Below are 25,275 nucleotides of genomic sequence, written 5' to 3'. Positions count from 1 at the left end.
TTACTAGCGGTTTTTTTGTAACACCAAATTTAACTGATTACTTTCCCTGATTTGTGTAATATTTTCCACCAAATCTATTGGACTGAATTGATGTTGTTTTGGATTTATGTAAGTCTAGTCTTTGTCTTCATTAAATCAAATGGGAAAACAGTCTCATTCCATGTGAATTAAGACTAAGCTTTTAACAAGTGAACATATCCTAAAAAAGTTAAGATGGGAGCAATTAAGCATTTAACACTCATCTCATAACTGACTTTTCTTTCTAATTTTTTCCATCAATGCTAACCTCATAGACTCTAAAATTGGGTTGGAGGGTGCCCTAAGTTTCATGGCTCAATATTGGCCCTTGCAACATTGAATTATATCCTTAGTGGAAGGGAAATAAAAAGGTATTTTGTTGTCGCAACTTCAGGGGCTAAAGTCATAATCCTTTGAAGTACCTTGCTTAAAAAATTCTTTAACCGACATTTCGTTATATGGTATAAATTAATTAATATAATTAATATTGCTTGTGAATCTGGGTTAAAATAGAATTAACAGATCTGAGTTAAGAAATTGAAAATTTTTTGGTTTACATGTTTTATCAATTCTTGTGTATTTATTTTTAACAAATCTATATTTTTAGGTGGAGAACAAGGTCTTCAGTTCTTTCGACTGGCATCATGTGGTCAGGATTGCCAGATCAGAATTTGGGTTATTTCCTTTACCCATACCTTAGGTATGTATTCAACTAGTAGTTCTCTAAAATGATTTTTTGTGATTCAGGTAAAATTTATATTTTAATTAATCTTTTTAACTAAAGAACTCTGGATATCTAAAAGTGATTATAAAAATATATTTTAAGAACTTTTAGTCAAAGTAATACATATACATGATTTAGAAATTGTATGCACACTACTCATTATGACCTCACCACTACTACTACACACATTCCTGCTCACACATTCCTCCTTTTTCTGTTTTCAATTCTTTTGATGGTTTTCAAAGTTTCTCTAAATACTGTTTACACCACCACATTTTTAATTAATTAATTTATTTTTTAACATCTTTGAGGTATAATTGCTTTACATTGTTGTGTTAGTTGCTGCTGTATAACAGTGTGTATAACAAAGTGAATCAGCTATATGTATATATATATCCCCATAACCCCTCTCTCTTGCATCTCCCTCCCACCTTCCCTATCCCACCCCTCTAGGTGGTCACAAGACACCCAGCTGATCTCCCTGTGCTATGCGGCTGCTTCCCACTAGCTATCTATTTTACATTTGGTAGTGTATATATGTCCATGCCACTCTCTCACTTCATCTCAGCTTGCCCTCCCCCCTCCCCATGTCCTCAAGTACATTCTCTATGTCTGTGTCTTTATTCCTGTGCTGCCCCTAGGTTCTTAAGAACCATTTTTTTTTTTTAGATTCCACATATATGTGTATTTGTTTTTCTCTTTCTGACTTACTTCACTCTGTATGACAGACTGTAGGTCCATCCACCTCTCTACAAATAACTCAATTTCGTTTCTTTATGTGTGAGTAATATTCCATTGTATACATGTGCCACATCTTCTTTATCCATTCATCCGATGATGGACACTTAGGTTGTTTCCATGTCCTGGCTATTGTAAATAGTGCTGCAGTGAACATTGTAGTACATGACTCTTTTTGAATTATGGTTTTCTCAGGGTATGTGCCCAGTAGTGGGATTGCTGGGTCGTATGGTAGTTCTATTTTTAGTTTTTTAAGGAACCTCCCTACTGTTCTCCATAGTGGCTGTATCGATTTACATTCCCACCAACAGTGCAAGAGGGTTCCCTTTTCTCCACACCCTCTTTAGCATTTACTGTTTGTAGATTTTTTGATGATGGCCATTCTGACTGGTGTGAGGTGATACCTCATTGTAGTTTTGATTTGCATTTCTCTAATGATTAGTGATGTTGAGCATCCTTTCATGTGTTTGTTGGCAATCTGTATATCTTCTTGGGAGAAATGTACTACTACATTTTAAATTTGTTCATTGTAGTTATTGTTTTTTGAGCATGTGTGGGTCTTTCCCCCATGCATTGTATTATTCTTTCAGGTGACTCTTCAGTCAGGAAACTTATGTCTTTCATTTTTGGTGTACAGTATTCATTTATTCTAATTCTTCTCTACTTCTTCTCTTTTTATAACTCCCATTAGTTGAGTGTTGGACCTCCTGACTTGATTCCCTATGTCTATTTTTCCCCCGCATTTATTTCTTTATCATTTTTTCTGTCTTAGGATAAAATTCCTTAGCTCTGTCTTTTACCCTTTTTTGAATTTTTTAATCCCATCAATAATATTTTCATTTTCCAAATGCTTATCTTTTTTGTTTCTTTATCCTAGTGTTCTCCATGTAATGCAAGATCCTCTCTAAACTCTCAGGATACCAATTAGAGGCTTTTTGTTTTGGCTTTAAGTTCCCTTCTGTTTCCTGATGAACTTTGTTTGCTCTTGGGCCCTTTTTTGTTTACCCTGATCTTTCTCTTTCATATGATTACCTTCTTCAAATGCCTGATGATCCTTAGTATTCCATTTACTTTCAAGAATTAAACAATAAGAAGTTTAAAAGCTCTGTGCACATGGTGGTTGTTTGTATTTGCTGGCTCCCCTTTAGGATAAGAAGGTGGGCTATTGGCCCTTATTGGGGAAGGGTTGGAGAATTAGAGAATGTGGGTGTCTGTGTTTCCCTGGAGCTGCCATCGCGCTCCCCAGGCAGTCATTGTTTTCCTTCTTCCTGGGGAGAAGCATCTAGCTTTCATGCAGCATACTATGGGTGGCGTCAGGGAGGGATGGGAGGTAGATATTGTTTTATAAACAGACTTATAGTTAATTTTTCTGTTTTCAGGTCTGTATCTGTATCTCTGACTTTCTTTTTTCTTGGCTGTTAATAGTTGTCTTTTGGGGTTTTCTGCTAATAGTCCTAAGTCTTTTGGGGTTTTCTAGGGAAGATTAGCTTACTTCTTTGCTGTAGCCCCCTCATTTTACACCCCAAGCTGTTACTTCTGTATACTATCTCGTCAATTAATTTGCATCTGCCATTCCAAAATTGGTTTCAGTTTCTCATTTCCTGATGCCCCCTTCCCCTTTTCTTCATTGATGTGAATTTATATCTTTATTAATTCCTTCATTATCATTTTAATGGGAACTCTTTAATTATATGGTAAGTTGGCCATCTTGCTTCAGATGACCAAAAATATTCTTATTTTATTATTTGTTACCTAATAAGCTTTAGCTAAATCATGGGCTATATTTCATTGTTTATAAAATTATTGCTAGAGATAAACAAAGCTGAACACTAGTTAAAGCGGTAAGGAAGGATTTTAATATACTATTGCAATAGATTTTTATCAGTTATATACTATTGCAAGCATCCAGCATGAACTGAGCTCAACTTCAGTTTATACAGAGGTGACTGTGTATTTTAAAGGGAGAATGAGGGAATAAAGCAGGGGTAAATGGGGGCTCTGTAGTATCCAGGAAGTGAAAAAATTACAAAAAGCAAGAAGTGAGGAATTGGTCCATGGGAAACCCATGTGGGTTTGTAACTGGCACTTATGGAAGTTAGGCTCCTCCCCTCTCACAGAGCCAGGAGACAGGAGCTCTATCTCCAGGTGTTGGCTGGAACAAACGTAAATTTTTTGGGCAGCCCTGAGTTTTCCCAGGCAGGCACTTTATAACAGGGGTAGGGTCATCCTAAGGATGCAACCTTGAACTCTTAGAAACTGTGTTAAAGTCTTTGTAGGCCAAGGTCAAGGCCTAGTCCAGGAGGCAGTTCAGAAGAGCCTGGATAGAGTTCAGTCAAGGAGAGAATCTTTGTCATTATGCTAGTGTATAGAGAAGGGTCTGCTATTACGAAGTAATAAATACATTTCTTTTTGTGGAAATTTAGTTGCTTTATTGCCTGTTAGGTTACATTCAGTAATTTTTTAATGTATTTGGTGACATGCTGGTAAGGATAAGAGTTCTATTACTTCTCTGGTCTATCCTACCTCTTCTGTTATCAAGGTGAAATTCTTATAAGAAACCATAAATATAGTCATGTACGTGGATGTTCTAAATAAAACATATCTTTAATAATTCGAAAGCAAAGCTTTTCATACATTGTCTGGAAAATGCATTTTTACACTGGCTCTTTAAAAAACATATATAACAGTATATAAACGTGCAGTTAAAGCCCTTCAATAAAGCATTTAGCATTATTTGCACCTAAGTTATTTTGTTTGGTTTTGTTTTTTGGGTTTTTTTGCGGTACGCGGGCTTCTCACTGCTGTGGCCTCTCCCGCTGCAGAGCGCTCTGCAGCCATGGCTCACGGGCCCAGCCGCTCCATGGCACGTGGGATCCTCCTGGACTGGGGCACGAACCTGTGTCCCCTGCATCGGCAGGCGGACCCCCAACCACTGCGCCACCAGGGAAGCCCCTACACCTAATTTTAATGCTTATTTGTAGAGAGGAATAGATAGACAAATGGATCTTATACTTGAGAATGTAACAAATTCTTAGGATCCTGTTGCAGGTTTATTAAATCTTCATTTAGTTTGCAACTTGTTAACATTTTTGCTTTGATTGATTGTGCCTACTTATTGATCTGTATATGCCTAAGTATTGATCAGTGCCTTGAATGCCTATATCTGCTCTCCCATATAAAAACATATTTTTTTTCTATTTTGAATAGAAATAAAATACTTAATAATAAAGTGAAATAAATATATATTTTCTATTTGTTGAAACTTTTACCTGCTCTAATGACCTTTTTGTTTAGTTAAATGCTTTCTATCTTAAAAGCCATTAACACTTCGAGAAAGTTCTTATTAGGTGTGAGAAAATTATAGATTTCACTTATTTCCTTGTCTTGCCAGGCCAACTTCTTTTTTTTTTTTAAATGTTGAGCCTTCTTTTAATTTATTTATTTTTATTTTTGGCCATGTTGGGTCTTCATTTCTGTGCAAGGGCTTTCTCTAGTTGTGGCAAGTGGGGGCCACTCTTCATCGCGGTGCGCGGGCCTCTCACTGTCGTGGCTTCTCTTGTTGCAGAGCACAGGCTCCAGACGCGCAGGCTCAGTAGTTGTGGCTCACGGGCCTAGTTGCTCCGCGGCATGTGGGATCTTCCCACACCAGGGCTCGAACCCGTGTCCCCTGCGCTGGCAGGTAGATTCTCAACCACTGCGCCACCAGGGAAGCCCCAGGCCAACTTCTTAGTGATTGTTTTTATATGTTGTCACTAAAATACATTGAATTCCCTCAGCTTACCTTTAAAAAAGTTATGATATTCCTTTACAGTAATTATAGAAAGCATAAAAAGAATTTTAGTATACCATACTTGTAGGAGTTTTATAGGATATATTGGAATTATAAGATGTTAAATTACTATTATTTTTAATTTATGGAATCAGAAAATATTTTTTTAATATCAGATATTTAAAACTACAGGTATTTGATTCTTTTTAGGCGTTTGGGCAGTTGGTGTGTGTGTATTTTTTAAGATACCAAGATTGAAGTATAGTTTAAAATTTTATATATTTATATATTTAATAGAGTTAAAAAAATTTTAATTTAAAAATAATTTGATGATTATAACCCCCCCCATCTAGCCTTTGCTGACCCCACCATTTTCTTTACCCCTTACTGAACTTTTGAAACCACTTAATCACTTGAGTTGCATGACAATTTTTTTTTTCATTTTTGTGTCTTTTAGGCACTCAAAGATTTTATTGAACAAATAAGTGAAATAGTTTTTACTTAAAAATAAATTCTAAGCACAGTCAGCTTGCTAATTTTTCTCACCTTGTTGTTTGCAGGTTTTGAATTAAAATATAAAAGTACACTGAGTGGGCACTGTGCTCCTGTTCTGACTTGTGCTTTTTCTCACGATGGGCAGATGTTAGTTTCAGGGTAAGTTATTTAGTTTAATTTCCTTAAACCATTTTGGTATAAAATAGAGTAGACTTACAGAAAAGTACATAAAACATAAGAGAATAGGTTGATAAATCATTGTGATGCAAACGTGTAACCACTGCTCAGGTCAGGAAATAGAGCATTGCTGGTTTTCCTCCAGAAGTCCTCCCCTTCCAAGTGCCCCTTTCTGGTGACAGTACCTCAGGTCATATGCAACATTGCTTTTTCCTTTTAAATTGATTTAAAACAAATCATACATTATGAATTATTTTGTGTCTGGCTTCCTTTACTCAACATTACGTTTGTTTTCCAAGTGGTTGAACAAATCTGATGTATATAATATGTGATAGGAATCCAGTTTCATTTCTTGCCATATGGATATCCAGTTGTCTCAGTACTGTAAGGTGAAAAGATAATCTTTTCTTTACCATTTTCACATGCCACCTTGTCAGAAATCACTGATCATATATGTGTGGGTCTTTTCTCAGCCTGTTATTCTGTTCTGTTTTTCTGTTTATCCTTTCTCTGATATCTTTCTGAGCCTTTATAATTTGGCTGTTCCTGGCTTTTGACACTTCCATGTAAATTTTAGAGTTAGCTTGTCAGATTGTCTCCAGTTCCTCCCTCTACCCACACAAACCTGTTTAGATTTTGACTGGGATTGTATTGAGTCTGATAAATTTGGGGAGAGTTGACATCTTTACGATGTTGAGTCTCCAACCCATGAATATGGCATATATTTCCATTCATTTGTCTTTTGATTTCTCTCAGTATAATGTCTCTCAATAGAAGACAGTTTATTTGTCATCCTTGTGGAGGTCCTCCTCATCTTTTATTAGATTTATTCTAGGCACTTAATTTTTTTGTTGCTATTATAAAAGATGTGGCTAATATAGGGAAATATATATGGAAAGACTGGATTTATCTGTTAAGATTCTAATTTTGGATTTTTTATGTATAAAATCATATCGTCTTTTGTCTCTTCCTTTCTAATCCTTATACCTTTGATATCTCCTGTGCCTTACTGAACTGGCTAACACTACCAGGATAATGGAAATAGTGAAAATAGCCAACCTTGTCTGACCTAATTGCAAAGGGAACGCTTTCATTATTAAGTGTGATCACTGTAGATTTTGGGAGATAAGCTTTATTAACTCTTCTGTTCCTTCTATATAGTTTGTAAGAATTTTTTTTCATGAATTGGTGTTATAGTTTATCAAATGATTTTTCATGCATCTTTTGAAATGAGCATATGCTTTTTCTTTTTTATTCTATAAGTGTCATAAATTATACTGATTTTTATAAATCTGCTTTACACATGTTAACTAATCTTTTGTTGGAATAAATACAACTTAGGCCACATTATTTTTGTGTATTGCTATAGAGAAGTCAGTTTTATTCTGACTGTTGCTTTTTTGGATATAATTCATATTTTTTTTAACTGGCTTCTCACATTTTATTTTGAGTTTTCTGCACATTGATGTATCTAGTTTTGGGTTTCTTTTTATTTAGTTTGCTTGGAATTTACTGAATTTCTTAAAGATGTAGAATGATATTTCATCAGTTTGGGGGGAAATTCTTATTTATCATCTCTTCCAATATTGCCTCTGTCCTTTTCTTTCTCTAATTCGGGGATTCCAATTAAATGCACATAATACCTTCTTACTGTAAACTTTATGTCTTATTCTCTTTTTTTTTGAATTTTATTTAATTTATTTTTTTATACAGCAGGTTCTTATTATCTGTTTTATACATATTAGTGTATACATGTCAATCCCAATCTCCCAATTCATCCCACCACCACCCACCCTCCACCACCTTCCCCCCTTGGTGTTTATACGTTTGTTGTCTACATCTGTGTCTCTATTTCTAGTTCATCCGTACCATTTTTTCATCCGGTTCATCTGTAACATTTTTCTAGGTTCCACATATATGCGTTAATATACTATATTTGTTTTTCTCTTTCTGACTTACTTCACTCTGTATGACAGTCTCTAGAGCCGTCCACGTCTATACAAATAACCCAATTTCATTCCTTTTTATGGCTGAGTAATATTCCATTGTATATATGTACCACATTTTCTTTAATTCGTCTGTCGATGGGCATTTAAGTTGCTTCCATGACCTGGCTATTGTAAATAGTGCTGCAGTGAACACTGGGGTGCATGTGTCTTTTTGAATTATGGTTTTCTCTGCGTATATGCCCAGTAGTGGGATTGCTGGGTCATATAGTAGTTCTATTTTTAGTTTCTTAAGGAACCTCCATCCTGTTCTCCACAGTAGCTATATCAATTTACATTCCCACCAACAGTGTGCAAGAGGGTTCCCTTTTCTCCACACCCTCTTAAGCATTTGGTGTTCGTAGATATTCTGATGATACCCATTCTAACTGGTGTGAGGTGATAACCTCATTGTAGTTTTGATTTGCATTTCTCTAATAATTAGTGATTCTTTTTGTTTTTTTAATAGGAGTATAATTGCTTTACAATGTTCTGTTAGTTTCTGCTATACAGTGAAGTGAATCAGCTATATGTATACATATATCCGTTCCCTCTTGGACCTCCCTCCCCACCACCCCCTATCCCATCCACCTAGGTCATCACAAAGCACCAAGCTGAGCTCCCTGTGCCATACAGCAGGTTCCCACTAGCTATCTGTTTAACACATGGTAGTGTATTTATGTGAAACCTAATCTCCCAGTTCATCCAACTCTTCTGTTCCCCCTCTGTGTCCACATGTCCGTTCTCTATACCTACGTCTCTATTGTTGTCCTACAAATAAGTTCATCTGTACCATTTTTCCAGATTCCACATATATATGCATTAATATACAATATTTATTTTTCTCTTTCTGGCTTACTTCACTCTGTATGACAGTCTCTAGATCCATCCACATCTCTACAAATGACCCACTTTCGTTCCTTTATGGCTGAGTAATATTCCATTGTATACATGTACTACATCTTCTTTATGCATTCATCTGTCTTTGGACATTTAGGTTGTTTCTGTGTCCTGGCTGTTGTAAATAGTGCTGCAGTGAACATTGGAGTACGTGTCCTTTTGAATTATGGTTTTCTCAGGGTATATTCCCAGTAGTGGGATTGCTGGGTCATATGGTAATTCTATTTTTAGTTTTTTAAGGAACCTCCATACTGTTCTCCACAGTGGCTGTATCAATTTACATTCTCCCCAACAGTGCAAGAGGGTTCCCTTTTCTCCACACCCTCTTTAGCATTCCTTGTTTGTAGACTTTTTGATGATGGCCATTCTGACCGGTGTAAGGTGGTACCTCACTGCAGTTTTGATTTGCATTTCTCTAATAATTAGTGATGTTGAGCAGCTTCTTGTCCATCTGTATGGCTTCTTTGGAGAAATGTCTATTTAGGTCTTCTGCCCATTTTTGGATTGGGTTGTTTGTTTTTTTAATATTGAGCTGCATGAGCTGTTCATATATTTTGGAGATTAATCCTTTGTCCACTGATTCATTTACAAATATTTTCTCCCATTCTGGGGGTTGTCTTTTCATCTCGTTTGTAGTTTCCTTTGCTTTGCAGAAGCTTTTAAGTTTCATTAGGTCCCATTTGTTTATTTTTGTTTTTATTTCCATTACTCTAGGTGGTGGATCAAAAAAGATCTTGCTGTGATTTATGTCAAAGAGTGTTCTTCCTATGTTTTCCTCTAAGACTTTTATAGTCTCCGGTCTTAAATTTAGGTCTCTAATCCATTTTGAGTTTATTTTTGTGTTTGGTATTAGGGAGTGTTCTAATTTCATTCTTTTACATGTAGCTGTCCAGTTTTCCCAGCACCACTTGTTGAAGAGACTGTCTTTTCTCCATTGTATATCCTTGCCTCCTTTGTCATAGATTAGTTGACCATATGTACGTGGGTTTATCTCTGGGCTTTCTATCCTGTTCCATTGATCTATATTTCTGTTTTTGTGCCAGTACCATAGTCTTCATTACTGTAACTTTGTAATATAGTCTGAAGTCAGGGAGTCTGATTCCTCCAGCTCCGTTTTTTTCCCTCAAGACCGCTTTGGCTATTCGGGGTCTTTTGTGCCTCCATACAAATTTTAAGATTTTTTTGTTCTAGTTCTGTTAAAAAAAAAAAAAAAATGCCATTGGTAATTTGATAGAGATTGCATTGCATCTGTAGATTGCTTTGGGTAGTGTAGTCATTTTCACAATATTGGTTCTTCCAGTCCAAGAACATGGTATATCTCTCCATCTATTTGTATCACCTTTAATTTCTTTCATCAATGGCTTATAGTTTTCTGCATACAGTTCTTTTGTCTCCCTCGGTCGGTTTATTTCTAGGTATTTTATTCTTTTTGTTGCAGTGGTAAATGGGAGTATTTCCTTAATTTCTCTTTCAGATTTTTCATCATTAGTGTATAGGAATGCTGGAGATTTCTGTGCGTTAATTTTGTATCCTGCAACTTTACCAAATTCATTAATTAGCTCTAGTAGTTCTCTGGTGGCATCTTTAGGATTCTCTATGTATAGTATCATGTCATCTGCAAAGAGTGACAGTTTTACTTTTTCTTTTTCTATTTGTAATCCTTTTATTTCTTTTTCTTCTCTGATAGTCCTGGCTAGGACTTCCAAAACTATGTTGAATAATAGTGGTGAGAGTGGACATCCTTGTCTTGTTCCTGATCTAAGAGGAAATGCTTTCAGTTTTTCACCATTGAGAATGATGTTTGCTGTGGGTTTGTCATATATGGCCTTAATTATATTGAGGTAGCTTCCCTCTGTGCCTACTTTCTGGAGAGTTTTTATCATAAATGGGTGTTGAATTTTGTCAAAAGCTCTTCCTGCATCTCTTGAGATGATCATGGTTTTTATTCTTCAGTTTGTTAATATGGTGTATCACATTGATTGATTTGCTTATATTGAAGAATCCTTGCATTCCTGTGATAAACCCCACTTGATCATGGTGTATGATCCTTTTAATGTGCTGTTGGATTCTGTTTGCTATTATTATTTATTTTTTTTTTTTGCGGTATGCGGGCCTCTCACTGTTGTGGCCTCTCCCGTTGCGGAGCACAGGCTCCAGACGCGCAGGCTCAGTGGCCATGGCTCACGGGCCTAGCCTCTCCGCGGCATGTGGGATTTTCCCGGACCGGGGCACGAACCCGTGTCCCCTGCATCGGCAGGCGGACTCTCAACCACTGCGCCACCAGGGAAGCCCTGTTTGCTATTATTTTGTTGAAGATTTTTGCATCTATATTCATCAGTGATACTGGTGTGTAATTTTCTGTTTTTGTAGTATCTTTGTCTGGTTTTGGTATCAGGGTGATGGTGGCCTCTCATTCTCATGATAGAATGAGTTTGGGAGTGTTTCTCCCTCTGCTATATTTTGGAGGAGTTTGAGAAGTATAGGTGTTAGCTCTTCTCTAAATGTTTGATAGAATTCGCCTGTGAAGCCATCTAATAGTGGGCTTTTGTTTGTTGGAAGATTTTTAATCACACTCTCAATTTCAGTGCTTGTGATTGGTCTTTTTATATTTTCTGTTTCTTCCTGGCTCAGTCTTGGAAGGTTGTGCTTTCCTGAGAATTTCCCCATTTCTTCCAGGTTGTCCATTTTATTGTCATATAGTTGCTTGTAGTAATCTATCATGATCCTTTGTATTTCTGCAGTGTCAGTTGTTACTTATCCTTTTTCATTTCTAATTCTGTTGATTTGAGTCTTCTCCCTTTTTTTCTTGATGAGTCTGGCTAATGGTTTATCAATTTTGTTTATCTTCTCAAAGAACCAGCTTTTAGTTTTATTGATCTTTGCTAGTGTTTCCTTCGTTTCTTTTTCGTTTATTTCTGATCTGATCTTTTTGATTTCTTTCCTTCTGCTAAATTTGGGATGTTTTTGTTCTTCTTTCTCTAATTGCTTTAGGTGTAAGGTTAGGGTGTTTATTTGAGATTTTTCTTATTTCTTGAGGTAGAATTGTATTGCTATAAACTTCCCTGTTAGAACTGCCTTTGCTGCATCCCATAGGTTTTGGGTTGTCATGTTTTCATGTCATTTATTTCTAGGTATTTTTTGATTTTCTCTTTGATTTCTTTAGTGAGCTCTTGGTTATTTAGTAGTGTATTGTTTAGCCTCCATGTGTTTGTAATTTTTACAGCTTTTCTACTGTAGTTGCTATCTAGTCTCATAGCGTTGTGGTCGGAAAAGATACTTTATACAATTTCAGTTTCTTAAATTTACCAAGACTTGATTTGTGACCCAAGATATGATCTGTCCTGGAGAATGTTCCATGAGCACTTGAGAAGAAAGTGTATTCTGTTGTTTTTAGATGGAATGTCCTGTAAGTATCAATTACGTCCATCTTTTTAATGTGTCCTTTAAAGCTTGTGTTTCCTTACTTATTTTCATTTTGGTTGATCTGTCCATTGGTGAAAGTGGGGTGTTAAAGTCTCCTACTACTATTATGTTACTGTCCATTTCCCCTTTTATGGCTGTTAGCATTTGCCTTATGTATTCAGGTGCTCCTCTGTTGGGTGCATAAATTTTTACAATTATTATATCTTCTTCTTGCATTGATCTCTTGATCATCATGTAGTGTCCTTCTTTGTCTCTTGCAGTAGTCTTTGTTTTAAAGTCTGTTTTGTCTGATATGAGAATTGCTACTCTAGCTTTCTTTTAATTTCCATTTCCATTTTCATGGAATATCTTTTCCATCCCCTCACTTTCAATCTGTATGTGTCCCTAGGTCTGAAGTGGGTCACTTGTAGACAGCATATGTACAGGTCTTGTTTTTGTATCCGTTCAACCAGTCTATGTATTTTGGTTGGAGCATTTAATCCATTTACATTTAAGGTAATTATCGGTATGTATGTTCTTACTACCATTTTCTTAATTGTTTTGGGTTTGTTATTGTAGGTCTTTTCCTTCTCTTGTGTTTCCTGCCTACAGAAGTTCCTTTAGCATTTGTTGTAAAGCTGGTTTGTAGTGCTCAATCTCATAGCTCTTGCTTGTCTGTAAGGGTTTTAATTTCCCCATCAAATCTGAATGAGATCCTTGCTGGGTAATCTTGGTTGAAGGTTTTTCCATTTCATCACTAAATATGTCCTGCCACTCCATTTTGGCTTGCAGAGTGTCTGCTGAAATATCAGCTGTTAACCTTATGGGGAGTCCCTTGTATGTTTTTGTTGCTTTTCGCTTGCTGCTTTTAATATTTTTTCTTTGTATTTAATTTTTGATAGCTTGATTAATATGTGTCTCGGTGTGTTTCTCCTGGGTTTATCCTGTATGGGACTCTCTGTGCTTCCTGGACTTGATCGACTATTTTCTTTCCCATGTTAGGAAAGTTGTCTACTATAATCTCTTCAAATATTTTTGCAGACCCTTTCTTTTTGTCTTCTTCTTCTGGGACCCCAATAATTCGAATGTTGGTGCATTTAATGTTGCCCCAGAGGTCTCTGAGACTGTACTCAATTCTTTTCATTCCTTTTTCTTCATTTTGCTCCCTGGCAGTTATTTCCACCATTTTATCTTCCAGCTCACTTATTCGTTCTTCTGCCTTAGTTATTCTGTTATTGATTCCTTCTAGAGTATTTTTAATTTCCATAATTGTGTTGTTCATCACTGTTTGTTTGCTCTTTAGTTCTTCTAGATCCTGTTAAATTTTTCTTGTATTTTCTCCATTCTGTTTCCGAGATTTTCGATCATGTTTACTATCATTACTCTTAATTCTTTTTCAGGTAGTTTCCCTATTTCGTCTTCATTTATTTTGTGTTGTAGGTTTTTATCTTGCTGCTTCATCTGTAACATATTTTTTTCTAGTTTCTTTTTTTTTTTTTTTTTTTGATGGGTGGTGCTATATTCCTGTCTTACTGGTGGTTTGGCTTGACACGTCCAGCACTGGAGGTTGCAGGCAGTTGGATAGTGCTGGGTGTTGGTGTTGAGGTGAGGACCTCTGGGAGGCCTCACTCCGATTGATATTCCCTGGGGTCTGAGGTTCTCTGTTAGTCCATCGGTTTGGACTCAGAACTCCCACCACAGGAGCTTGGGCCCAACCTCTGGCCTGGGAACCAAGATCCCACAAGCTTCGTGGCATGGTAAAAAAAAAAAAAAAAAAAAAAGGGGGTGGGGGGAAGAAAGACAAAAAGAAGAAAGGAGCAGTAAAATATCAAAGAATAATAAGCAAAATAAAATTAGGAAGATGAATAATATATTAGGACAAATAAAACTATAATTGAAACAACTGCAACAAGGTAAAATAAAACCACAAAAGAAAAAAAAATGTGTGGGGGGGAACAAGCCAAAAGGAGAGAGCAATAACAAAGTGTAAAGAATAAAGTAGAATTAGAAAAATAAAAGATTTATGAGGAAAAATAAAAATGTAGAAGAATCAACAACAGTGAATCCATAAGGTAAAACAGAACTCCAATCTAAAAAAGGAAAAAAGAAAAAAAAAAAGCCTTGGCTATGGGGGTGGAGTTTTGACAGGGGTGGATCTTAGGCAGGGGTGGGGTTTAGGGTAGGGTGAGACCTAGGCAGGTGGGGATGTGACGTTTGAGCCTGGGGCGGGGCCTAGGTGGGGGTTGGGGGGCCGGGGCGGGGGGACACAGACAGGACATTCAAGTGTGGGATGGGGCCTCTACTTATGTTCTGCCTGGAATGGGAGAGGCATCAAGACCTGAGCGGGGCCTCTGGAATGTGGAGTTCTGGAGTTTGGAGGTAGGGCCTTGAGTGAGGGTGTGTGGGTGGGGTGTAGGCCCAGCTCGTTGGAGGGAGTCTCCGAATGTAGAGGTGGGGCCCTGGGTGGGGGTGTAGGGGCGGGGCTTGGGCTCTGCACAGCAGGAGGGAAGCTCCAAGGGCAGAGGATTAGGCCCGGGAGCCCAACAGGCTTCCCCGTGCCTGAGTGGACAGGGAAAGCACTGGCCCCTTTCCCTTCTGTTCCTTTACGCCCTGCCGTACCATCTCCCCCAGCGTCTCCCCTGTCGCTGCTGGACCCCTAACCGTGGGTGGGTCTCGCTGGGTGTAGGAACTCCTCCCCTCCCCCAGCTGCCCCTCAGGGGTGCCGGTCCCGGAGGTCCGGCCTTTACTTTTGCTCCCCCTTCCCTCCCTCCCACTCCCTCAGGACCTGCGCAGCTGGAGGGGGCCTAGGTGGGCAGAGGATCAGGCCCAGGATCTCAGCAGGTTCCTGGGGGTCCGAGTGGGCAGGGGAAACCTGGCCACGCTCCCTTTTGATCCTCTGCCCTCCCAGTGGTTCCCCAAGTTCCCCCTTCAGGCGTGGGATCCCTTCCCCTCCCCCAGCCGCCCCTCAGCAGCGCCAGTCCCATCCCACATCCACTTCTCCTCCCCCTTCACTCGCCCCACACCCCACGTCCTACCCGGTCGCTGGGGGTTCCTCCCGTCCCCTTAGGTGTCTGTGGCCCCCCACCGGTGCCTGGTAGGTGCCCTAGTTGTGAGGAGACACGAATTCCGTGTCCTCCTAGTACGCCATCTTGACTCCACCCACCTCATTGCTTTTTAGTCTTAGGATTGTTTGACACTCTTAAAAGTTACGGAGGACTCCAAAGAGCTTTCGCTTATAAGGGTTCCATATATTGCTATTTACAGAAAATAAAACTAAGAAGACTCTAAAATATTTTTGTTGTTTAAACAATAATAATAAACTTGTATATTAACATTTTTCTTTAGGAGAAATAAAACCAAAAATAGTGAGAAGTGGCATTGTTTTACATTTATGAAAATCTTCAGTATCTGGGTTAGCAGAAGATACATAGATTCTCATATCTGCTTCACACACTTCATTAGCTCTCAGGGCTATGATGGCATCACATGTCATACAGCAAAATGTGTAGGAACTTTTTCTCTCCATCTTTCTCCACATCTCTCCTCTAATAAGTTTCCTCTAGCCCCTTAGCCGAATTTGTGTTTTGTTTCACCATTACTTCTCTTGATCCAACCAGATAAAATTAACATTATATGAATTAGCTGCTATTCAAACAGGAAGAGTCAATCTTTGTAATTCAAATAGAGGTTGCCTTTTTCCATAAATTCTCAGTTCTAGTAGTTATGATTCTTTGGAAACCAGTTTAAGAATGGCTATCATTGTTAGAGTTTTAAGAGTTCAAAAGTAACACCTTTTTTTCTTCTTCTTGAGTTGAAAACCAGTAAGAGAGAAATACTGGGCAGATAACTACTAGATAGCAGGACTGTAGATCTGCAGCTGACTTGTTCACCTGCTCTTGGGTGGCATGGACCACTGCAGACTTCCCCTGAAAGGGCAGATCAGAAGAAAGAAAATCCAGAAGGGGCTGAACCACATGGCCCAGCATCTTCCCCAGACTTTCCAGTCATCTGTCATTCCTTTCCTGCTAAGCAAGAGAGGGAGAAAAGAGGCCAGGGATCTTATTCCAGAAAGAACTGGAAGTAATTGTCCCCCCTCTTCTCAACAAGATGCTTGTTTATGTTTTATCTTTTATAAATGTGGACAGCAGAGTTTTACTGTCATGAATTAGTAATGGCTCAACAGCCACCCTCTCTCACTCAGTAATGACTAGCATAAGAAGGCTTAAGGTCACCTTTCCAAAACTCAAATCATCATTTATTTCCCCGTACTCTCTACAACATTGTTAACAGAACTATTGAACAAGTCAGTTCTTTGGCCAGAGTCCATGTTGCAGTTTGCTTATCATGAGGGTTATTAGATATTACACGGCTTGAAAAAATAGATGTCTTGTGAAAACTCTAGTGAAATTTGAATAGTCATGTGATCTGTTTTATAAGTTTTTAGGCTAAAACTGTCAGGGTGTGTGCCCATTATGAATCAAGTTTAATTATACATTCATGGGGGATGATGTTCTAGGAAGTGTAAAATCCAGAAACACAGGTTACTGAGTTTTAATCCCAGCCCTGCCATGCACTAGCTATGCAACCTCAAACAAGTTCTAGTTCCATATCTTCTCTCGACTTCATTTTTCTGAATTATAAAATGGGGAAAGTCAGAACACTGCCCTCATAAGATTGTTATGAAGCTTAAATAAGAAAATACAGGCAAAGCATTTATTATGTTTGGGGCACAATAATTGCTCAGTATAGGTTCATTAAATATTATGTATATTACAAGAATATTATTTTTGTGTATTGTTTTTATAATCCAGAACATTAGGCAATTATATAGCATTATTTTACTCCCTCATTTTCTGATTTCTGCCTTTTTTGGGTTAAGTTTTAGCCATTGATCTATACTGAGGGGCATTATAAAACAGCTGTTTGAAACTTATCTTCATTCAGGAAGAGTTGTTGGGGACTACATTTCATAGCATCATCTCTGTAAAGACCTTGGGGGAAATAGTTCCAACAGGTCTCAGTCTAAAGAATTGATGTCCCTTTCCCATGCATTGGGTTTGTGTTTCTATCTTAAATTGTATGACAGATCATGTTTCCTTTTTAAAATTGCTATTGAAGAAGCTCGGCAACAAACTTGCAGCTCTCTGTTAACAAAGTGGACTCTATGTTGTGACATATATTTTAAATACTAATCTTAACCTTCATCTCTCTCCCCCACCTCATCTTTATGTTCTCTTCCTCCCCAGTTTCTTCACATAATTTTTATCTTCTTTTTTCTACATCTTTGTAAGAGACTGCACATACTTTCTGAATGAAGAAACATATATTTAAAATAAAAATATGTGAGTGTAAAATAAATCTTTAAACCTTAGGAACATACTTGACCTAATGAAATAGTTGTGGGTAATTTCATTTGATTAGTTTTTTGGTCATTGTATAAAACTGGTTTGAATTAAAATGCTTTAGGTGATTTGTGACATGGGTGGCTGTACGACGTCACTACAGTGTCACTCATCTCCCTTGAGCTTGTGATTATATGCTCTTCCATATCAAGCACATAACTGTGTTGTTGCTCTTGCCTAGCAGCTGTCTAGATAAAATTGGCGTGTTTCTCTTGTATTCTTTTTTTTTAAATAAATAAATTTATTTATTTATTTTTGGCTGCATTGGGTCTTCGTTGCTGTGCGCAGGCATTCTCTAGTTGTGGTGAGTGGGGGCTACTCTTCGTTGTGGTGCGTGGGCTTCTCATTGTCGTGGCTTCTCTTGTTGTGGAGCACGGGCTCTAGGCGTGCAGGCTTCAGTAGTTGTGGCACGTGGGCTTAGTAGTTGTGGCTTGTGGGCTCTAGAGCATAGGCTCAGTAGTTGTGGCTCATGGGCTTAGTTGCTCCGCGGCATGTGGGATCTTCCCGGACCAGGGCTCGAACCTGTGTCCCTTGCATTGGCAGGCAGATTCTTAACCACTGCGCCACCAGGGAAGCCCTCTCTTGTATTCTTGAGTGAGTAGAGTTAAGGTTTTAGAGTGCCACAAAATGGTAGGAATGGAGTATCAAAAGACTTGACAATTAATGCATCCTTTATAAGGGAAAGTGAGGTTAAGGTGACAGGGCAGATTGTGGGTACTGAAAGAATTATATATAGCAGGGGGAAGAGTTATATATAGCAGGGAAGAAATGTATAACCACGGGCACCAAACAATCAGAATTTTTATTTGCTGTTGGTTCACGTTCTATTTAGAGAATATTTTGAGGTTTTATATTGTTTTAGTAGTTTCAAGGTATTTTATGTCTGTTTACAGTGATTATAATTATTTTCTGTCTTTGAAACCCAAATCTCAAATATTGAAAACTATATTTTTCCCTAATCCTAATTTCCTTCCCCCCAAATCTAATCAGTTAAAAAATCCCATTACATTTTCCTTTGAATCCCCATTAGTCAAATTAGGGACTATAGGAGGTGAGTTTAAAATCCTTTTAATCTCTAAATGTCCGCAGGTCTCTGCCCATAATCTCTAGTCTTCTTGCCTAGATTTAGCAGACTCTTAAAGAGTTCTTCATGTTTGGCCTTTTGCTTCTCAAATTCATTTTTATACCTCATCAGCAAGGGAACCTATTTCATTGCCATCATGGCTGGCTATCTGTTGCCTACAAGACTGTCTAATGATGATTCAGCTTCTCAAGTGATACATCATTAGGATGAGTTTTTTTTGTTTTGTTTTGTTTTGTTTTGCAGTACGCGGGCCTCTCACCGCTGTGGCCTCTCCCGTTGTGGAGCACAGGCTCCGGACGCGTAGGCCCAGCGGCCATGGCCCACGGGCCCAGCCGCTCCGCGTCATGCGGGATCCTCCCCGACCGGGGCACGAACCCGTGTCCCCTGCATCGGCAGGCGGACTCTCAACTACTGCGCCACCAGGGAAGCCCCTAGGATGAGTTAGTTTTAATTGCACTAGTGGTAGTCTCAGAAAGTGGAAATTCCTTTTAGTTTGTTTTAAGGATGCTAAGAAGTAATGAAGTTTTCCCTAAGAATTTTAGATATTCCAGAAATAATACTTTGTACTTTGAGGAATTTAGGACAAAATAAGTGTGTCTATAAATCATGTCTAGCATATACATATTACCTGCTAATATAATTTCTCAGTGTTTTTTGGCTGGAATTTAATGTTTAATGCTATAATTCTGGTTTTTGATGCCAGAATGCATTTATATGCTTCTTATTTGCTTTTGTTTTATTTTACATTGAACAACATATAAGTTCTATTTTGAAATTATGGCAAAGATTCTGTAGTCAAAATCTGTCACCAACACTGGAGAGACTACTAAATAAATTTTAAGACTTACTCAAAGGATTTTTTTTTTTTTTTTGGTGGCATGTGGGATCCTAGTTCCCCAACCAGGGCTCAAACATGAGCCCCCTGCATTGGAAGCGCTGGGTCTTAACCACTGGATTGCCAGGGAAGTCTTTTTAAGCCTTCTAATAGGTGTGACTCCTGTGGTCAGACTGTAATCAGCTACCTTTTAATAATAATAAGTACAAATACTGTTAAAGTTGTACAGAGAGCAGTAACACTTGTATTGTTGATATGTTTTCTTGCTTTGCAACATATATCATGTCATAACAGCTATATCAGCGGGAAAATATCATGTAGAAACATATTTATCTGTTGTTCTCAATTAAGTAGTTTGTTATGTTATTGCATTTTTCTTTGTATGATGTTTTTTTTTTCACCACTAGAATAAACCCGGATGGTTGTTTTAATTTTTATAGCATTGAAAGAAACAATGTAGGGTCCATATCAAGTTTAGAATCATAATTTTCAAAAATGAGTCACAATCAAGACATATATACATATTGATTAGTAATTAAGGCATGGCCATATCAATAATAGCAATGCTATTTGGAACAAAAATCAAGTAGAATGTACTAGCTTTTCCTTGTAGTAGTTTTTCCCTTTGAGTTACTAACTTGATATGAGATTGTGTCTTATTTATACATTACAAATGCTTATTCTGTTTATGGCTATATAGTATAAATAGCATGTGCTAACGTTTAATACAGTTTATAATTTTCTGATAAATTTGGTATTTGGTATATGGCATGTAGTTTTTTTAAATAAAAGTTTATACATATGAACAAAAATAGACTGCATTCTGAATGTGTGCATATCAATATTTCAGCCTTTTCTTAAAAAGTTATTAAAATGATTAAAAAATACTAATTACGTAAATACTGTACTTTGTTTTTATAGAACTTTCACCCATAATCTTTTTTTTTTTCTTTTAAAGATCAGTGGATAAGTCTGTCATAGTGTATGATACTGTAAGTATTTCAAAATCTTGTGTGATCTGTGTAAATTATGTTTGCTTATTAGGCTACTGAACTTCAAGTTTAGGCAAGACGAGAAAAATGTACATATTTTTTCTGTTTAGGATGCCCAAGAATATAATATATACATTTTCAGAAATGCTAAAATAGTTATGCATGTAAGGTATTGGTTCCAGGACGAGCCCTTAAATATTTCAATAATGGTTTTAAGATAGACAGATGTTTAGTCTGGTCAAAGAAAATACAGATTTAAAGAGCATCAATATTAAAAAAATCACTTTAAGTCAATTTTTATTAAACTCTTACACCAGGTTTCCATAACAGCAAAGGAGTGTTTACCCAAGGGTTTTGGGAAGGTATAGCTGAAAGCTGAAAGTGGCTCTATCACTTTATAGAGTCCCACCTGGATTTAGAGACTAGTATAAGAAAAGTAGGTTATAAAGGATTTGGAAAAATGGGGCTTCTTGGTAGATGCATGTGAATAAAGACCAGGTTGCATAAGTATGAAGAAAAATGAACATTTAATATATAGTGAAGGTATGATTGATGAAAATATTCTCCAAGAGAAATCAGTGTTGAGTGGGACCTTAGAGTGGTTGAGCTTAGGTTGTAGCTATGCCAACAAAGAAATAGAGATGTGAATTATCAAAGTGTAGTGGGTCAAGCAAGGAAGCTAAGCTAGTCCTCCACACAGCAGTTCAAATTATTGAGTTCTGGCAGGAAGTGGGAAAGAGTACTCAAACGAGGTGAAATAGATCCTTAATATTTCTCAGGAAATTTTCACGAGATTTTACATTCACAGAAATAAATATAGTGTTAAATTTTCTCCATAAAATATGTATATGAATCTCAGTTAAATACATCTAGTTGTTGGATGGCCAGCTAAGTGTACTCAATATTGCAATGACTAATTTCTACTCACTGGTCTGCAATGGGTACAGTCAAATGCCATAGCAAAAATACAAATAATTTCATGGTTACTATTAGTAAGTTGAGACAAATCAGCCAGGACTATATTATACTAAAAATTTCACCAGACAGCAGTGCTGATAATTGAGAAAGAGTGAAATAAGTACTTGATAATGTTATTAGTTATAAATGCTATTCTCTATTCAGTGGGTAAAGTTTTGGTTTATATTAGTGACTCATAATATTAGAATATATAGAGTATATAAACCATTCAGGTCAAACAAGTCTTTATCAGTAGCTTTACTCTTGCCTGAGTAAATATAAAGCTGTTCGTGTTGTTTTTCAGAATACTGAGAATATACTTCACACCTTGACTCAGCATACCAGGTCTGAACTTAACCTCACTTTGTATTAATATAATTAAAAAATAGGTCTGAGGATATATAATAGTTGTTTTTATTAACTAGGTATGTCACAACTTGTGCCTTTGCACCCAGTATCCTTTTACTTGCTACTGGTTCAATGGACAAAACAGTGAATATCTGGCAGTTTGACCTGGAAACACCTTGCCAAGGTTAGTAAGGATATCATGTGTAACCCAGTTCAGCACTATTCACCATTAAAATGAGAAATTCAGTAATTTTTTGACAAATTATTCATGTTGCTTTTCTCAATATAAAGCATACATCCAAATTTAATATAATTTAAAAATAATTTTAGAGAACCCAGTGTTAAAGTTAACCCAGACATCTACATTAAAACTGTTGGTAAATGCTTTTGGATGCACATTCATGTATATCATACCTCCCGTAGTTTTGTAAGCTCTTTATTTATACTCCATACTAATTTTTCAGATAAATACAGCCTAGAACAAAATAGAAATGACAGTTTTATCTTGTTGGTTTTATTTTTGGTTTTCTCAAGCAACATTGACACATACATAATTTAGGAGTTTTATTTTTATCACTGTCAGAATTAACCAATTAGTGGTGTTGATATGCAGATGACAGATCACATATAATACTTCTGCTGATATGAATTTTATATAATAAAGATAAACTTTTTCTGGAGTGTAAAATGTTCCGAAAGAGTAGCATTTAATGTAGCATTAAATGATACTTTATAAGTAGTATTATTTGATTTTTAAAAATTTCTTAAAGGATGTTAAAGTAGAAAACATAGACAAGAAAATTTCATTTACTTTTTAGTACAAAGTGAGAATGTTTATAAAGGATATACTTTTTCTTTTGCTTGTTGTTTTTTCACTTTTTGTTTGTGGGTTTTTTTGTTTGTTTGTTTTTAAGCAAGGATCGCAGAAGATCAACCAAAGCAATTTACTGAAGATTGGTCAGAGGACGATGTCTCAAAGTGGCTTTGTGCACAAGGTTTAAAAGACCTTGTTGGTATTTTCAAAACGAATAACATTGATGGGCGAGAACTGTTGAATCTTACAAAAGAAAGTCTAGCTGATGATTTGAAAATTGGTAAGACTAGTGAAAGTTAGGCAGTCTTAAAAACAACTTTTAATAATTTACTCTGAGATTGGTTTTAATTGCACTAATGGTTTCCTCTTAATATTCTAGCACAGTAGTAGTTCTGGTATATGTGTATAGAAGTATATAGTATATTCTTATTAGATTATGGAAAAGAAATGTTACATACTGTTTGTTTAGGTAATTAAAGCGATCATGTGACTGTAATTTTTAAAATGTATATTTTTAAAATTGTGATAGAATTTACCCTTTTATAAGTGTACAGTGCAGTGACTATTCAGAGTTGTATAACCATCACCACTGTCTGATTCCAGAACGTGTTCATCACTTCAGAAAGAAACTCCAGTCCCATTAGCAGTCACTCCTATTCCTTGTCTCTCTAGCTCCTGGCAACCACTAATCTACTTTCTGTCTCTAAGGATTTACCTGTTCTACGTTTCATAAAATGTATGGCCTTTTGTGTCTGGCCTCTTTTGCATAGCATGTTCTCAAGGTTCATACATGTTGTAGTATATATTAGTACTTCACTTTTTTATGGCCAAATAATATTCCATTGTATGAATTTATCACTTTTTGTTCATCCATTCACCGGTTGATTGGATTTAGATTGTTCCCATGTTTTAGATTTTATGAAAAATGCTTCTATGAATATTCATATACATGCTTCGTATGGGCATCTGTTTTCAGTTTTCTAGGGCATTACCAAATCATATTGACAGAACTTGGCCGGAAGAAGATGTCTCCTTTTGTGATTGGGAGTTGGGAATGAGTGTTATTAAACTTAATTGCTCAGGAAGAAAAGACCCTTTACCAGCTTGAGGGCTAGTAGCCCCTCAGTATGGGCAATGAGCAACATTTGGCTATATTTAATGTAACTCTGAAAAGGCATCTGGCTGTTAATAAGATGACAAATTAAATAGTCCATCAGCTCCTGTACCCTCTTCCCCACCCCTTCCCCATCCCTGGAAATGCTACATAATTGAAAACTGATGGAGTCTAGACACAAATAACCATCAAATATACAAAACAAAACTCTGAAAACTGTCGAGTGGAATTGGTGGATCATATGGTAACTCTGTGCTTGCATTTGAAGAACTGCCAGGCTGTTTTCCAAATCAACTGTGCCTTTTTATGTTCTCACCAGCAGCGTATGAGGATTCCAATTTCTCTGCATCCTCATCAACACTTGCTTAGTTTTTCAATTATAGCCATCCTAGTGGTTTCTCATTGTGGTTTTGATATGCATTTTCCTGATGACTAGTGATGTTGAACAACTTTCCATATGCTCATTGGCCATTTGTATATCTTCTTTGGAAAAATGTCTATTCATATTCTTTGCCCATTTTAAAAACTGGGTTATTTGTCTTTTTATTGTTGAGTTGTTTATATAAATTTAGATACTAGACCCTTAATCAGATATATGATTTGTAAATATTTTCTCCCATTCTGTGGGTTATCATTACGCTTTTTTAAAAAAAAATTTATTTATTTATTTATTTATTTATTTTTGGGTGTGTTGGGTCTTCGTTTCTGTGCAAGGGCTTTCTCTAGTTGCAGCGAGCGGGGGCCACTCTTCATTGCGGTGTGCGGGCCTCTCACTATCGCGGCCTCTCTCGTTGAGGAGCACAGGCTCCAGACATGCAGGCTCAGTAGTTATGTCTCACGGGCCTAGTTGCTCCGCGGCATGTGGGATCTTCCCAGACCAGGGCTCGAACCCATGTCTCCTGCATTGGCAGGCAGATTCTCAACCACTGCGCCACCAGGGAAGCCCTCATTACGCTTTCTTGAAAGTGTCCTTTGATGCACAAAAGTTATAAATTTTGGTGAAGTCCAGTTTATCTTTTTTTTCTGTGATTGCTTGTGCTGTAGGTGTCATACCTAAGAAACCCAAACCTAATCCTGAATCTTGAAGATTTACACTTGTGTTTCTTCTATGACTTTTATAGTTCTAGCTCTTACATTTAGGTGTGTGATCAATTTTGATTTAATTTTTGTATATAATGTGAGGTAAGGGTTTAGCTATATTCTTTCAGATGTATATATCCAGTTGTCCCAGCACCATTTGTTGAAAAGACTGTTCTTTCCCCTTTAAATTATCTTGGCACCCTTGTTAAATATCAGTTGACCATAAATGTGAGGGTTTATTTCTGGACTCTCAATTCTATTTCACTGATCTATTTGTCTATCCATACGCTAGTGGCACAGTGTCTTAATTACTATAGCTTTGTAGTACGTGTTGAAATTGAAAATTGTGTGTCCTCCATCTCTGGTTTTTTTTTCTCCCCAGGATTGGTTTTGCTCCTTTGGGTCCCTTGGCATTTCCATATGAATTTTAGGATCAACTTG

General features: G+C 37.1%; 1 protein-coding gene across 3 annotated transcripts in view; it reads left to right on the top strand.

The window, feature by feature from the left end:
- The window catches only part of WDSUB1 (WD repeat, sterile alpha motif and U-box domain containing 1), a gene marked incomplete at both ends in the record, with an annotated part of 88,720 nt that overhangs the window by 5,443 nt on the left and 58,002 nt on the right, over nucleotides 1-25,275 (top strand). The window contains 2 exons of one of the 3 annotated variants that reach the window (XM_079710434.1): nucleotides 626-718; nucleotides 22,741-22,920. In XM_079710434.1, coding sequence (XP_079566560.1) covers nucleotides 626-718; nucleotides 22,741-22,920 — 273 coding nt within the window. Of the gene's footprint in view, nucleotides 1-625; nucleotides 719-5,809; nucleotides 5,908-22,740; nucleotides 22,921-25,275 lie in introns of those variants that run through there. The other 2 variants (XM_079710436.1, XM_079710435.1) reach the window with 2 other exon arrangements.

The sequence above is a fragment of the Hyperoodon ampullatus genome, assembly GCF_949752795.1.
Source record: "Hyperoodon ampullatus genome assembly, chromosome: 8".
In the NCBI taxonomy this organism is placed as follows: Eukaryota; Metazoa; Chordata; class Mammalia; order Artiodactyla; family Ziphiidae; genus Hyperoodon; species Hyperoodon ampullatus.
The sequence above is the reverse complement of the archived record's forward strand: the minus strand, read 5'-3'. Positions and strand labels throughout refer to the sequence as shown.